General features: G+C 45.1%; 1 protein-coding gene across 2 annotated transcripts in view; it reads left to right on the forward strand.

Moving 5' to 3' along the window:
• LOC139553626 (formin-like) overlaps window positions 1–14855 on the forward strand; it is an 88255-nt gene that overhangs the window by 29422 nt on the left and 43978 nt on the right. The window contains exons 1-5 of one of the 2 annotated variants that reach the window (XM_071366165.1): window positions 138–2992; window positions 3321–3441; window positions 7003–7064; window positions 8630–9321; window positions 13354–13495. In XM_071366165.1, the coding sequence (XP_071222266.1) occupies window positions 1055–2992; window positions 3321–3441; window positions 7003–7064; window positions 8630–9321; window positions 13354–13495 (2955 nt within the window). In that variant the 5' untranslated portion in view covers window positions 138–1054. Of the gene's footprint in view, window positions 1–137; window positions 2993–3320; window positions 3442–7002; window positions 7065–8629; window positions 9322–13353; window positions 13496–14855 lie in introns of those variants that run through there. The other variant, XM_071366166.1, reaches the window with a different exon arrangement.

The raw sequence follows: 14855 nt of genomic DNA on the forward strand, positions 1-14855 counted from the left end.
TAGCAGCCCCACTTTTACACTGCACTCAGAGAGCACAGCGCTAATCAACAGAGAGCTCCAGCTACCCATGGCTGCCATTTTGCGGAAGTAAGAAGGAGTAACCGGACACCTGTGCTGCCTGCTGCCACAGTTCCCTCCCAGGCAGGGCGGGGGGAGGCGGGGCCAGACCGGATAGACCAGTGTGCCGCATTCCTTTCCAACCTGGAGGCTTTTCTCAGGAACACAGAGATCTTCTGTACACATATACACACAGGGAGAGAGGGGAAAGAACCATGCCAGGAGGGCAACTCGGACAGTAGCTCTGACTCAGGCCTCTGTATCTACACATATAGTAGGAGAGGAGTATTGGAACCTTCCGGGCCAAATTCAAATAACTTGTTCCGTTGTTTTCCTGAGAAACTGAGAATTTGTTTCTCCTGGATTCCCAGGGAGATTATTCCGGGACATGCTTCCTGCCTCTGAACAGTTTGACTTGACCGGGCACGTCATTGGAATTCTGCTCTACAAAACTGGATGTTCTGGAACTCTGGAAAATGCAGAGTAGAGGCCGTTTGTGATTGAAGAAAGTTGTCTATTCACAGCACAGCAAGGTTTTGTGTTGCCAAACGGGATTACAGGATAGCAGGGGTTATAGCTGGAGCTCTCCTGGAGAGGGTAAGAAGAGCTAGGGGATTTGTCCTCACAAAGGCCTTTTGTTCATTGGAACCAGTAGAAGTGGACACAGTTTGGCAGGTTAGACAGCTGGAGGTGTAGAGATGAGCCTTTTGTGACACTCTGAATGGACACACTGTACTTGGGTAGCCTTTCTACCTGGCTGGCTGACTACATTTTAGTAATTTAGTAGACACTCTTATCCAGAGCGACTTACAGGAGCAATTAGGGTTAAATACCTTGCGCAAGGGGCAAATCAACAGATTTTTCACCTAGTCGGCTCAGGGAATCGAACCAGCAACCTTTTGGTTACTGGCCCAACGCTCTTAACGCTAGGCTACCTGCCGACCCAGAGTTCACTGCCCGAAGTACATGCTACAGTGCAGTTAAGGGCTCTGTGAAAATGGACAGTGTAAGTAATAACTCTGAGGGTCAGGGGAAGCAGCAATCCAATTTGTTCCGCAATAAGATATCCACTATGTTTACACGTGGGGACAAGACTGAGCCTCAGAGGCTGGCGGGAGAGACTGCGGTGCTGACGGCTTTCAGGACCCTGTCTGATGAAGAGAACGACACAGGGGTCACTGATCAAAGTGCCCTGGATGTTATCAGTGATGTGAGGGGTATGAGTGTGGTACTTCATAACAGAGAGGCCACCTTCCTTTATACTGAGGACAGGATTGAATCATGGGAGAATGAGTCCAGTAGCTTTGTGACCTCTCCTAACGCAGGCCAGGTGTCTGTTTCCACGGCCGACCCAGGTCTGGTCCAGGTTACAATGGTGGAGATCTGTAGCGACACAGAGATGGAAGATGAGGAGGGGATCAGCAGCCTCAGCCAATCGGACAAGCATGACGCCCCTGGAATGTTCTTCCCACCTGACAATGACCAGTGGGCAGTGGCAGTGTTCGATGATAACAAGGGTCAGCTGCCACCCGTTGGCCCAGTGAGAGGTGCCATTGAGACAGACTTAAAGCTGCCTGTGTTTAAGCCACATAGTCTTGTGGAGGGATCCCTCAAAGACACCTCTGTTCTGTACTCTGCGAGGTTTATGGGCAGATCTAACAGTGGGACAGATCTTGGACTGCTCTCCTCTGTCTCCAAAACACAAGTGCCTGGAGACGGCTGCAGCACCGACCTCTACACTGATCCCAGGCCTGTGGAGGTGGGTGTGGATGCAGCAGCCATGGGTACCAAGGGGTCCAGCCATCATCACCACAAAGTAGCCAAAGGCGTCAGCACCAGCCAGGAAGTATTGGGCCTTACTGACATGTGTGCTGGAGACAACTCTGCAGTGGCTTCACTTCTTAACTTGTCTCGTACCTCTGAACCACAGAAATCAGAGCATGCAGCAGATGACACTGCCTTGCAGTCAGGACAGCCAGAGGACCAAGATTCTGGACAGAGGAAGGAGATTTTGGGGGAAAACACTGGAACTGAGGAGCATAAAGATCATGTCCACTGCCTGGACTCCCCCTCCACCCTCTCTGAGTCAAAGCCACCTGAAGCAGCAGAGACATCTTCTCGTAGCCTGGAGAAGCAGCCTGACACTGAAGTGAGAAAAGGTATTTTAAGGACTGGTCTGGCCGTGTCGCGTGTTCCTGGAGAGTCCCCAACTGACAGCCAGCCAAGTGCCACTCCTGTCTCTGTCTCACCCAGGGGCCAAGGCGACATGCCTGTCAAAAGGAGGCCTGACACAGACTCACCCTCCGCCTCCCCCTCCAGTGGAACAGTCTCCTCCCATGCCCCCTCCTTCCAGCTGCCTGCCCTGTTCAGTGGACTGCGGGTTCTGAAGAAAGGGGCTGTGGGGGAGGAGAGGGAGACCGTGTCTGAGATCAAACAGAGAGATGCTGACCTGGCCCTTCTGAGCCTGAAGAAGACCGTCAACAAAGCCAATAACTTCCCTGAGCAGATCACCTCCAGTAGCCGCACCCCCAAAAAACGTCCCGAGCCCAAACATGTGTCTGAGACCAAGGGTCATCTCCTGGGGCAGCTCAACCAGCTGCTCAACCTTGACGGGACCAAGGCCGAGGACAAGCCGGACCCACTGCTAGAGCTCAGAGACAGGGAGCCTGAGAGGGGGGAGGAGGGGGCGACAGACCAGGGTCCAGAGCTGATCCCCACCACCCCACCAGCAGACAACAGGAAAGCCTCAGACACAACATTAAACACTTTTAAGAGTCTCTTCAGCTCCAAACCTGCTAAAAGGGATACAGCGGATCCTGTGGATTTAGAGGCTGTCAAGAAAAAAAATAAAAGTGAGAAGGAGCTGCTGAAATCCATCTTTGAGAGAACCTCCAAGTCTCCCAGCAGTGAGCAAAAAGGTCCAGCGGAGTCTAAAGTATGTACTGTTTGTGTCTAACTCAAAGGTTTATTCCTTCTGTATTTTATAGAACCCTATTGTTTGTTTGTTCTCAGATCATCAAGGTTTTGAAATGTAGGAATGTAGAGCCATTTGAAGTGTATGTTGTGTTTTGTTGTGACCTGCAAGGCAGACAGGACAGTAGGGTATTAGTTTTGGTCATGATCTTGATTTGAGATGTTCTCATGTCTTATCGCATGTTGACTTTTCAGTCAGATTGCAGATACTCTTATCCTGGGCACCAACTGTTCTGTAAGTCTGTATGTTCTGTGTTAATTGAGGAATGATCTGCTGTCTTTCCTCTCAGTCTGAGATCACCTCCCCTACAGACAGTGAGGACCGGACCCCCGGGCGGCTCCAGGCCATCTGGCCCCCGCCCAAGCCCAAGGATGAGGAGGAGAAGGTGGGGCTCAGGTACACCGAGGCAGGTAAGGACCTGCGCCATCCTGGAGCTTACTCTACACTGCATCTAAAGTATCATACAATGTCCTGTTAAGAAATGCATGTATGCTGTTGTCTGCCTTAACTAATTCTCACAAGACAAGATAGTCTTAACAAAAGTAAACTGAGTGGCTCCTCCCTGTTTTATCCAGGGCAGGCGCTCTCCTTACATAATCGGTCTATTTAGTCTAACTGAGAGGTGACACAAACATGTAGTGCAGCCCTGCTGGTATCTACAGAGCCAGCTAATCCCAGTGACAGGGTGTAAGATAACCCTTAAATCCATTTAAAGCAGGAACGCACTGAAACCTTCCCTCCACAGTTATGCTGCTGTCTGTTGAGACGTCTGGTAGAATCACACAGTATAGTGGATCTTTGGGAGGTAGTTTGGGGATAGGCTGGGGGTGGGCAGCCTGCCATTCTCTCAGCCTGTCTCTCTTTGAAGAAGAATACTCACACAAATAGGGTAAAGGCACAGAGGACTCCAAATAGGCTGATATAATAACATTACAGCGAGAAATTCATTTATCTTAATGTGTTGGTTGCAGAAAACCTGCTGTACTGGAGTAGAGCAAGTATGTGGCAGCTATATCAGGCCATCTCATGGAGTTTGGAAGGTTGAGGAAAACATGTTTACGTGTGTGTGTGTGTGTGTGTGTGCACATCCATATACTATAGACACGCACCCATGCTGTAGGCACGCACCCACACACACACCATTACCATTACCTCTCGTGCTTTCACTCTCTCAGAATTTTAGCCTTGAAACAGCATTGTCTATTGTTTACCACGATGGGCCCGATGATGGGTCTGGTTACCATCAAGTTATTTTCTATAGTTTAATCATTCCAAGTAGCAGTAACACAAACTTTAGGGGCTCAACAGGTAACATCTTCACTTATCTGTCACACATCATCTCTCATGTGAATTCCTCTTCACGTGCAGGTGAGTCTGGGAAGGGTATTTTTCCAGAAGTCCCAACATAAAATATATATTGCAATGCCATAATAAAAGTCTCAGATACACGTTACATGTTTCTGATTATATACTGAACAAAAAATATAAATGCAACATTAAACAAATTCAAAGATTTTACTTTTAGTTACAGTTCATATAAGGAAATCGGTAATTTGAAATAAATGCATTAAGCCCCAATTTATGGATTTCACATGACTGGGAATACAGATATCTTTATTTTTTCTAAGTAGGGGCGTGGATCAGAAAACCAGTCAGTATCTAGTGTGTCCACCATTTTCCTCATGCAGCACGAGACATTTCCTTCTCATAGAGTTGAGAACATCCCAAACATGCTCAATGGATGACATGTCTAGTGAGTATGCAGGCCATGGAAGAACTGGGACATTTTCAGCTTCCAGGAATTCTGTACAGATCTTTGCGACATTGGGCCATGCATTATGAGGCTGAAACATGAGGGAATGGCAGCAGATGAATGGCACAACAATGGGCCTCAGGATCTCGTCACGATATCTCTATGCATTCAAATTGCCATCGATAAAATGCAATTGTGTTCATTGTCTGTAGCTAATGGCTGCCCATACCATAACCCCACCTCCACCATGGGGCACTGTTCACAACATTGACATCAGTAAACTGCTCGCCAACACAAAGCCATGCACACTGTGTGCCGTCTACCCGGTACAGTTGAAACCAGGATTCATCCATGAAGAGCACACTTTTCCAGCTTGCCAGTGGCCATCGAAGGCGAGCATTTGCACACTGAAGTCAGTTACGAAGCCATGGTGAGGACGACAAGCACGCAGATGAGCGTCCCTGAGATGCTTTCTGACAGTTTGTGCAGAAACTCTTCGTTTGTGCAAGCCCACAGTTTCATCAACTCTCCGGGTGGCTGGTCTCAGACGATCGTGCAGGCGAAGAAGCCAGATGTGGAGGTCCTGGGCTGGTGTTGTTACACATGGTCTGCGCTTGTGAGGCCGGTTGGACGTACTGCCAAATTCTCTAAAGCGACGTTGGTAGAGAAATTAACATTACATTCTCTGGCAACAGCTCTGGTGGACATTCCTGCAGTTAGTATTCCAATTTTGCACACTCCCTCAAAACTTCAGACATCTGTGGCATTGTGTTGTGTGACAAAACTGCACATTTTAGAGTGGCCCTTTATTGTCCCCAGCAGAAGGTGCACCTGTGTAATGATCATGTTGTTTAATCAGCTTATTGATATGCCACACCTGTCAGGTGAATGGATTATCTTGGCAAGGAGACATGCTCACTAACAGGGATGTAAACAAATTTGTGTAATTTGTTTTAACAAAATTATATTTTTGTGAGTATGGAACATTTCTGGAATCTTTTATTTCAGCTCATGAAACATGGGACCAACACTTTACATGTTGCATTTTTATATATTTGTCAGTATAAAATATATATTTCTTATTCTAAAACCATGACTACACATACATACTTTAAAACACCAAAAAAGCATACTGTGATATCCCCTCTACAACAGATTGCTTAGCGCAAATATCTTTACTGCTGAGTGTGCTAACTTGTTCATACTGCCAAAACCTCTTTATATAGTTCACTGCACAATTAGATGAAAAAAAAACTATTTTGATGTGGTTGTCGAAGACATTCTTATTCTCACATACACTGAGTGTACAAAACATTAAAATATTATAAATTGAAGTGCCTTTGAACGGGTTATGGTAGTAGGTGCCAGGTGTACCGGTTTGTGTCAAGAACTGCAACTCTGCAGGGTTTTTCACACTCAACAGTTTCCCGTGTGTATCAAGAATGGTCCACCACCCAAAGGACATTCAGCCAACTTGAGACAACTGTGGGAAGCACTCGGGTCAACATGGGCCAGCATCCCTGTGGAACACTTTCAACATCTTGTAAGGTCCATGCCCCGACGAACTGAGGCTGTTCTGAGGGCAAAAGGAGGGTTGCAACTCAATATTAGGAAGGTGTTCTTAATGTTTTCACTCTCAGTGTATGTTGACCTTATAAACTATATATTACTGTAGTTTACTGTGGGATAACGAGGCAACATAAATAAAGCAGTCTTTGAAAATTCAATATCTTTCACGGTACCAGCAAGGACATTAAAAACAGGTTGGTTTAGTTTCCTAAATAGGCGCTTTTACTGGCATAGCTGTAACTGATCCACCCTACAGTAACTGTTGTCAGATGTTACTGTTGTCTTAAAAAGTAGATTCATGTCCTTTATTGTTCTTCAAGTGGTCCGTCGAGACAAAGGCATGTCTCTTTTGTCTCTCAACATCAAGAGGAGAAGATGATGTTTTACTGCCATATTAGTTACCCCTGCAATGCTAGGTTAATCTTGTGTGCATGTCACTATTTTACTAGTTAATGTATGATCACAGAGTAAATGATCTCATGAATGGCCAGTACATCTGATGGCTTTTGAAAGTGTCATCTCTGGCAGACATTAAAATAACCCTTCGAACTAATATGACATTTGAGATGGTCTTATGCTGTGTAATTGTATTTATGTATAAATATTTATTACATTATGGTGTAAGTGTATGTGCTCTTTCCCCTCACAGAGCACCAGGCTGCCCTCTTACAGCTGAAGAGAGAATGCAAAGAGGAGGTGGAGAAAGTACATGTAAGTTAATCTCCTTGTTCGAAGCAGTTCACTACATATAGTTCCTACTGGTTTCAGCGCTGGGGTTTGTTTCAATCAAGAGAGAAAGAGAGGTCTGCAAATGTAGTCACCTCACCATGTCCTCCTGGAATGTAATAACAAAGTAACTTATAGTTAGTGAACCCAGGAAACTGCAGTTTTCTTCAGAGACACTAGATGTCACCAATCAACCACAGAAGCAAAGCCAACCTGTGTCTTTAGTGACTGGATTTTCCACGCTTGATGTCTGAGCTTGTCCCATAGTGTAGTTAACACTTCTCCTCATCACCATAGAACACTTACAGCCTTTAGTGTCTATCTAAATGTTATTGGCCTCACCTGTTGGGCTTATTCAAAACGGTATGTCAAAGTGGGTCTGGTGTCATCTTTTGACTCCTTCAAATGGTCATTTCAACTAAAGCATCTCAGTAATTGACACACCTCTGTGGCATAACACTGTTGTCAGTCCCAAGGTTTTGTCAGCATAGAAATGATCAAATGTGTTTGACTCTGTTTGAATGATAGTGCTCACCTCCAGTAGGACAGACCACATTCACATTTGATATGCGGTCAGCATTGATTCTGGAAGCTGTGATGTCCTCATATGAAATAAGATCACCATTTACAACCTGGATGCTGGATGCACACAGATATCTAATTTACTGAACTGTCTCTCTCCAACTGGAAATGTCTCCATTATTTCTTGTAACATCTAGTTTTGAGTTCACCCTATGAATTTAGTCGATTCCACTGAAGCACTATAACACATTGTTTGTTCAACTGAGCCACCAGTGCCAAGGTGGTGCAACTGAAAACAGTATTTCAAATAGTTTCTCACAGGTCTCAGTGGAGTAGTCAAATGTATTGGTTATGTTTTCTCTGTCTTCCAAGAACAGCCTGAGATTAATAAGAATGCATGTCAAAACATGCCAGAAGATAGAGCAAACTGTTGACCTTATTTATGGAGAAAAAAAATTTGAAGATCAAGCTTATTGGAGCAAAGTGTCTGGAAAGTGTGTCTTAAAATGACTATTATTACAGCAGTGCTGATTCAGCAGATATAGGTTACTCTGTCTTCCTCTGTGTGTTACCCTGTCATTTGTCCCTGATCCCTTGCATTAGGCCATGATATTGACACTCCTAAATATGTAGTTAAACCATGAGAAAGGATAGAAACGTGCCTAACACATTTTCCTAGCTGACCACATGCTAACAAGGAACATGTGTCAGATACATACCAAAATATTTTCCTTTTCACTTTTCCTCAAGTTTGTCTGGATTGTGTTGATGTTTGAAACGTCAATCAACATCCAGCTTATTAGCTCTTCATTATGGTGTCAGTCATTGTACTTTTTGGTTGGCAATGAAATATTGGAATGAAAATAAATGGGCATTATGTTAGAAATTACTACATTTCATCTCATGAAGGTCATGATGAACATTTTGAGTCACCCAGGGGTCTTTTTGGAGCCCCACAGTATGTGATTCTGTTTCATATGGCTGAGTGGGATGTTTCTGACTTATCTCTGTGCTGCTGCTCCACACAGGCAGACTTTGAGCTCCAGATCTTCCAGGTGCGAGGGGAGCATGCTGTCGCCATGTCCCATCTGGAGGGAGTCATCTGCATGATGCAGACAGACCGTCAACAGGCCTTCAGCCTGGGCCACGAGAGGGGCGAGCTCCGTGAGGCCTGCGTGTCCACCGAGGACGACCTGCCTCCCAAAACTTTTCGGAATGTCTGCATCCAGACAGACAGGGAGACCTTCCTCAGGACGCCCGAGGGTGAGGCCAGTCGGCCCGGTCTCGGCCCCAGTCAGAACGTGCCTAAGAAACTCAACCTGAGTCTGCATGGAGGAGCCTCAGGACTCCCCGGCCCAGCTCCCCCGCCCCCTCCTCCCCTTCCTCCCCTCCCTGGCCAATCAGGACCGCCTCCACCTCCTCCACCTCCACCTCCCCCTCCCCCGTTACCTGGCAACATGGGGCCACCGCCTCCACCCCCGCTCCCAGGTTTTGGTCCCCCACCTCCCCCTCCCCCCCCCCCTCCTCCGGGGTTACCTGGAGCTGGCCCTCCCCTTCCTCCCCCTCCACCTGGGTGTGGCCCACCCCCTCCTCCTGGGGGTGGATTATTTGGGTTTGGGTTCGGCCAGGCAGCAGAGAAGGCCCCAAGGAAACCTGCGTTGGAACCTGCTACTCCCATGAAGCCTCTATACTGGACGAGGATACAGATCCAAGACAATAAGTATGTACTACTTCTATAGCCCATTCACAAGCTTTATTATCATCCCTGTCTCCCCAGTGTGTCACTGCCATCCGGTACAGAGACACTCTGGATGAGGACAGGTGCCCCAGTGAGATGTAGTGGATTATTCAGCTAATTTCCAGTGGCTGTGGTTTGTACTGCTGGATACCAGGCTCCCAGCTTTATGGCCTTGTATTTCTATGGCTGGATTAGTAGAGGAAGTTGACTTGTGGTTCACACTCTCTGGTCCTGGCTAATGGTGGAGGGTTGAGTGGGCCACAGCGGTTTCATGTCTGCTAAAAAGTTTACAGGAGAACAGAATTAAACAGGACTCTTAACTGTAACAAGTTTTTGGGCTAATGGACATTATGAGGGGAAATACAGTACACTTTGAAATAAGGCCAGGTCAACGAACAAATGTGAAGATATACACAATTTGACTGTGTACACAGAGCAGGCTTTATGAGGAACCTGTAATAGGAAGGAATTGTTAACACTAGTGTTTCCCCTAGGATTTCTTTCAGCAAATTTAGCAGGGGATTATTGGAACCTTCCTGCAGGGTGGGGGGGGGTACATCTTCTACATGCATATAGGGGAAATGCATACATGACATATAGGGGAATGGCATACATGATATACAATGCCTTCGGAAATTATTCAGATCCCTTAACTTTTTCCACATTTTGTTAGGTTATAACCTTATTCTAAAATGGATGAAATAAATAACTCAGCAATCTACACACAATGCCCCATGATGACAAAGCGAAAACAGGTTTTTAGAAATGTGTGCAAATTTATTACAAATAAAAAACAGAAATAACTTATTTACATATGTATTCAGACCCTTTGCTATGAGACTCAAAATTGAGCTCAGGTGCATCCTGTTTCCATTGATCATCCTTGAGATGTTTCTACAACTTGATTGGAGTCCACCTGTGGTAAATTCAATTGATTGGACATGATTTGGAAAGGCACCCACCTGTCAATATAAGGTCCTACAGTTGACAGTGCATGTCAGGGCAGAAGCCACTAAAGGCACAATACAACCAGCTTGGAGTTTGCCAAAAGGCGAAAGATTCTCTGGTCTGATGAAAACAAGATTGAACACTTTGGCCTGATTGCCAAGCGTCACGTCTGGATGAAACCAGGCACAATCCCTACGGTGAAGCATGGTGGTGGCACCATCATGCTGTGGGGATGTTCTCCGTGGCAGGGACTGGGAGACTAGGCAGGATCGAGGCAAAGATGAACGGAGATAAGTCCAGAGCGATCCTTTTTGAAAACCTGCTCCAGAGCCCTAAGGACCTCAGACTGGGTTGAAGGTTCACCTTCCAACAGGACAACGACCCTAAGCACACAGCCAAGACAATGCAGGAGTGACTTCGGGACAAGTCTCTGAATGTTGTTGAGTGGCCCAGCCAGAGCCCAGACTTGAACCCGATCGAACATCTCTGGAGAGACATGAAAATAGCTGTGCAGCAACACTCCTTATCCAACCTGACAGAGCTTGAGAGGATCTGCAGAGAAGAATGGGAAAAACTCACCAAATACACGTGTACCAAGCTTGTAACGGCATACCCGAGAAGACTCCATTCTGTAATCTACTGCCAAAGGCGCTTCAACAAAGTACTGAGTAAAATGTCTGAATACTTATGTAAATGTGATATTTCAGTTTTGTATTTTTAAAAATAAATTAGCAAAAATTTATAAAAACCTGTTTTTGCATTGTCATTATGGGGTATTATGTGTAGATTGATGAGGGGAAAAAACAATTTAATTAATTTTAGAATAAGGCTGTCACGTAACAAAATGTGGAAAAAGTCAAGGGGTCAGAATACTTTCCGAATGCACTATATAGGGGAATTGCATACATATCATATAGGGGAATTGCATACATGACATATAGGGGATTGAATACATGACATATAGGGAAATTGCATGCATGACTTATAGGGGATTGCATACATGACATATAGGGGAAATGCATAAATGACAATACAGGCATGAGCCGGTCGTTTATAAATGTTGTCTACCGTGGAATCACAAAGGCTTTGTGGAGTTTATGTAGATTTACTTTCCCAACATTTTCTGACATTGTTTTCTCCACTGCAGCATGCTGGAGTCAGTCAGAGCCCATTGCATGGAGTTATTTGAGTTGGTCCCTTTGAAGGCAGTATGAAATGAAAGGGTGGATTTTCAGGAGTAACATTATGTTCTTGGTTAAAGCCTTTTCTGGGCTGTCCCAGACAGATACTTTCACCACCGCTGTGGGAAGCCAATAGCAAATAGGACCCAATTGGACTCACTTCACCCTAATTGAGTCTCTGGCTATGTGGTTGATTGCTGTGGTATTTCAGCCATCACTAGCTTGCCAACTTTTTAGAATGTTTGTTGAGTTCACTTTGTCTCCACAGTTGTAAAATGTCTCCTATCTGGAGGAACAGCCCGGGCCTGCCAAACCCTGACCTCATGACTGGACAGTAGAGAGAACCCAAACACATTTAAGGCATATCTACTGTATATACAGTATGGATACAGTGCTTTAACCTACATCTACAGAAGCAGTGTAAAAAGTGTCAAACAGTAGGCCTATTACATTTTACAAAGGGATCCTTTATAGAAAGTTGCTAAATCATGCAACATTACACAGTAGTATCAGTAGATCAGCTCTACTTTGAAAGTTAACATGACCTGTTATACACTGAGTATACAAAACATTAAGAACACTTGCTCTTTCCATGACATACTGACCAGGTGAATCCAGGTGAAAGCTATGATCCCTTATTCATGTCACTTGTTAAATCCACTTCAATCAGTGTAGATGAAGGGGAGGAGACAGGTTAAAGAAGGGTTTTTAAGCCTTGACACAATTGAGACATGGATTGTGTATGTGTGCCATTCAGAGGGTGAATGGGCAAGACAAAATATGTAAGTGCCTTTGAACAGAGTACGGTTGTAGGTGCCAGGCACACCGGTTTGTGTCAAGAACTGCAACGCTGCTAGATTTTTCATGCTCAACAGTTTCCGGTGTATATCAAGAATGGTCCACCACCCAAAGGATATCCAGCCGACTTGACACAACTGTGGGAAGCATTGGAGTCAACATGTGCCAGCATCCCTGTGGAACACTTGACACCTTGTAGTCCATGCCCCCCAAAAATTGAGGCTGTTCTGAGGGCAAAAAGAGGGGTGCATCTCAATATTAGGAAGGTGTTCCTAATGTTTGGTATACTCAGTGTACATACAGTAACTCTGCTCACGTGGGTGGGTCCTGATGAACCTGTCTCAATAAACCTGCTGCCTGTGAAGCTGCCTGACCTGGGCTATAAACAGACTGAGTTATGGCTGACTTCATCTTCCTCTCCCTGCATTATCAGAGACTAGGAGGCTGGATCACGTATCATGCCGAGTCTAAGGCCACTGCACTGTCTGACCCAAGGGGTAGTTGTCTTCTGTGAGTTAAAAGAGGAATGGAAAGTAATGGTAGCAGAGCAGGGCTGAACTCTGGAAGACTCCTGTACAGAGACATCTTCAGACTCCCTCTCTGTTTGCTTTCAGCGTTACCCAGCAACAGAGGAAACAGAATACCTCCTATCTTCCTGGTAGTTTATTTGAAATGCTCCGTTAGTGCTGAAATCTCACATCTCAAACTCAGGGACACTTAACTCACATGATTTTCAGAAGCCTCAGTCATAAATGTCACTTTATTAAAAAGTGGAAATGCATTCTTCAAATTCTCACTCCAGCAAACGTCTGCTATAAATCAAAAGATGGAAGTAAACACTGGACAGCCCGAGTAAACATCAAATAAACTGCTTCATATCTGTTTATCTCTGTCACAGGACAATTTGTACTGAGCAGTCCACTAGCTATTCTACTTTTCCCAAGAAGTCACCTCTGTAACACACTCTTCTTTCATCACAGTAACACTGTCACTAAAGAGGGTTTTATGTTGAATTGCGGTGCTCCTCAGCATATAGAAGGGTATCTCTCCCCCAGCCCCAGACTAAAAGCCTGTCTCTTGTTTCCAGTAATAATACACTGTGGGGTTCTCTGGAGGAGCCAGACATCGTAGACACCAAGGAGTTTGAGGACCTGTTCTCCAAGGCCACTCTGCAGCCAAAGAAGAAGCCCCTTTCAGACACCTATGAGAAGAAGGCCAAGACTAAGAAGGTTGGTTTAACTCATACATTCTCTTCTCTCCCCCATGCTGCTGCTATTATATTGTGTTGGCTCCTACTGTTTTTCCTCTCTCAGGAGGAGCATCTTAAATATCTTGGGCTTGGAAAGTGATGAGTGCTATTGGACTTTCCATGCAGGGACCCATATGCTGTAACTCTAAAGCTGTTATCAGTAACGATGACACACTATATTTGGCATGGCACTTTGTAATTCTCAGACACCTGTCTTCTCTAAAGAAAATGCTTTGTCATTGTAATGGTGTTTAATTGCTACCACACGAGGGCGTTAGTGGCACATTTAAATTCATATTTCCTTTACTAGAGTTTCCTCGTCAATATTAGGAATGATTGAGATTAGGTAGTCAGAAAGAAAATATTGACATGAACACATTTTTGAGGACATTATTACTGTTACTCCAGTAAGAGCATCTGCTAAATGAGTACAATGGTGTCAGCAGATTATCCCGTATTCTCCAACCCTAGACCACTTACCTCTGGAACATTCCTTTAAGAGCATCTGCTAAATGAGTACAATGGTGTCAGCAGATTATCCCGTATTCTCCAACCCTAGACCACTTACCTCTGGAACATTCCTTTAAGAGCATCTGCTAAATGAGTACAATGGTGTCAGCAGATTATCCCGTATTCTCCAACCCTAGACCACTTACCTCTGGAACATTCCTTTAAGAGCATCTGCTAAATGAGTACAATGGTGTCAGCAGATTATCCCGTATTCTCCAACCCTAGACCACTTACCTCTGGAACATTCCTTTAAGAGCATCTGCTAAATGAGTACAATGGTGTCAGCAGATTATCCCGTATTCTCCAACCCTAGACCACTTACCTCTGGAACATTCCTTTAAGAGCTCTGCTGAATGAGTACAATGGTGTCAGCAGATTATCCCGTATTCTCCAACCCTAGACCACTTACCTCTGGAACATTCCTTTAAGAGCATCTGCTAAATGAGTACAATGGTGTCAGCAGATTATCCCGTATTCTCCAACCCTAGACCACTTACCTCTGGAACATTCCTTTAAGAGCTCTGCTGAATGAGTACAATGGTGTCAGCAGATTATCCCGTATTCTCCAACCCTAGACCACTTACCTCTGGAACATTCCTTTAAGAGCATCTGCTAAATGAGTACAATGGTGTCAGCAGATTATCCCGTATTCTCCAACCCTAGACCACTTACCTCTGGAACATTCCTTTAAGAGCTCTGCTGAATTAGCCCAAGTAAGGATCCCAGCCTTACATGGAGTCTAATCTAGAAAGAACACAAAGTGTGCAAGGAGTAAACCGCTCCCCTCCCTTTTCTCCTCTTACTCCCAACTGTCCAATTCCTGGTGATTG

Source organism: Salvelinus alpinus, chromosome 25 (genome assembly GCF_045679555.1).
Source record: "Salvelinus alpinus chromosome 25, SLU_Salpinus.1, whole genome shotgun sequence".
Lineage (NCBI taxonomy): Eukaryota > Metazoa > Chordata > Actinopteri > Salmoniformes > Salmonidae > Salvelinus > Salvelinus alpinus.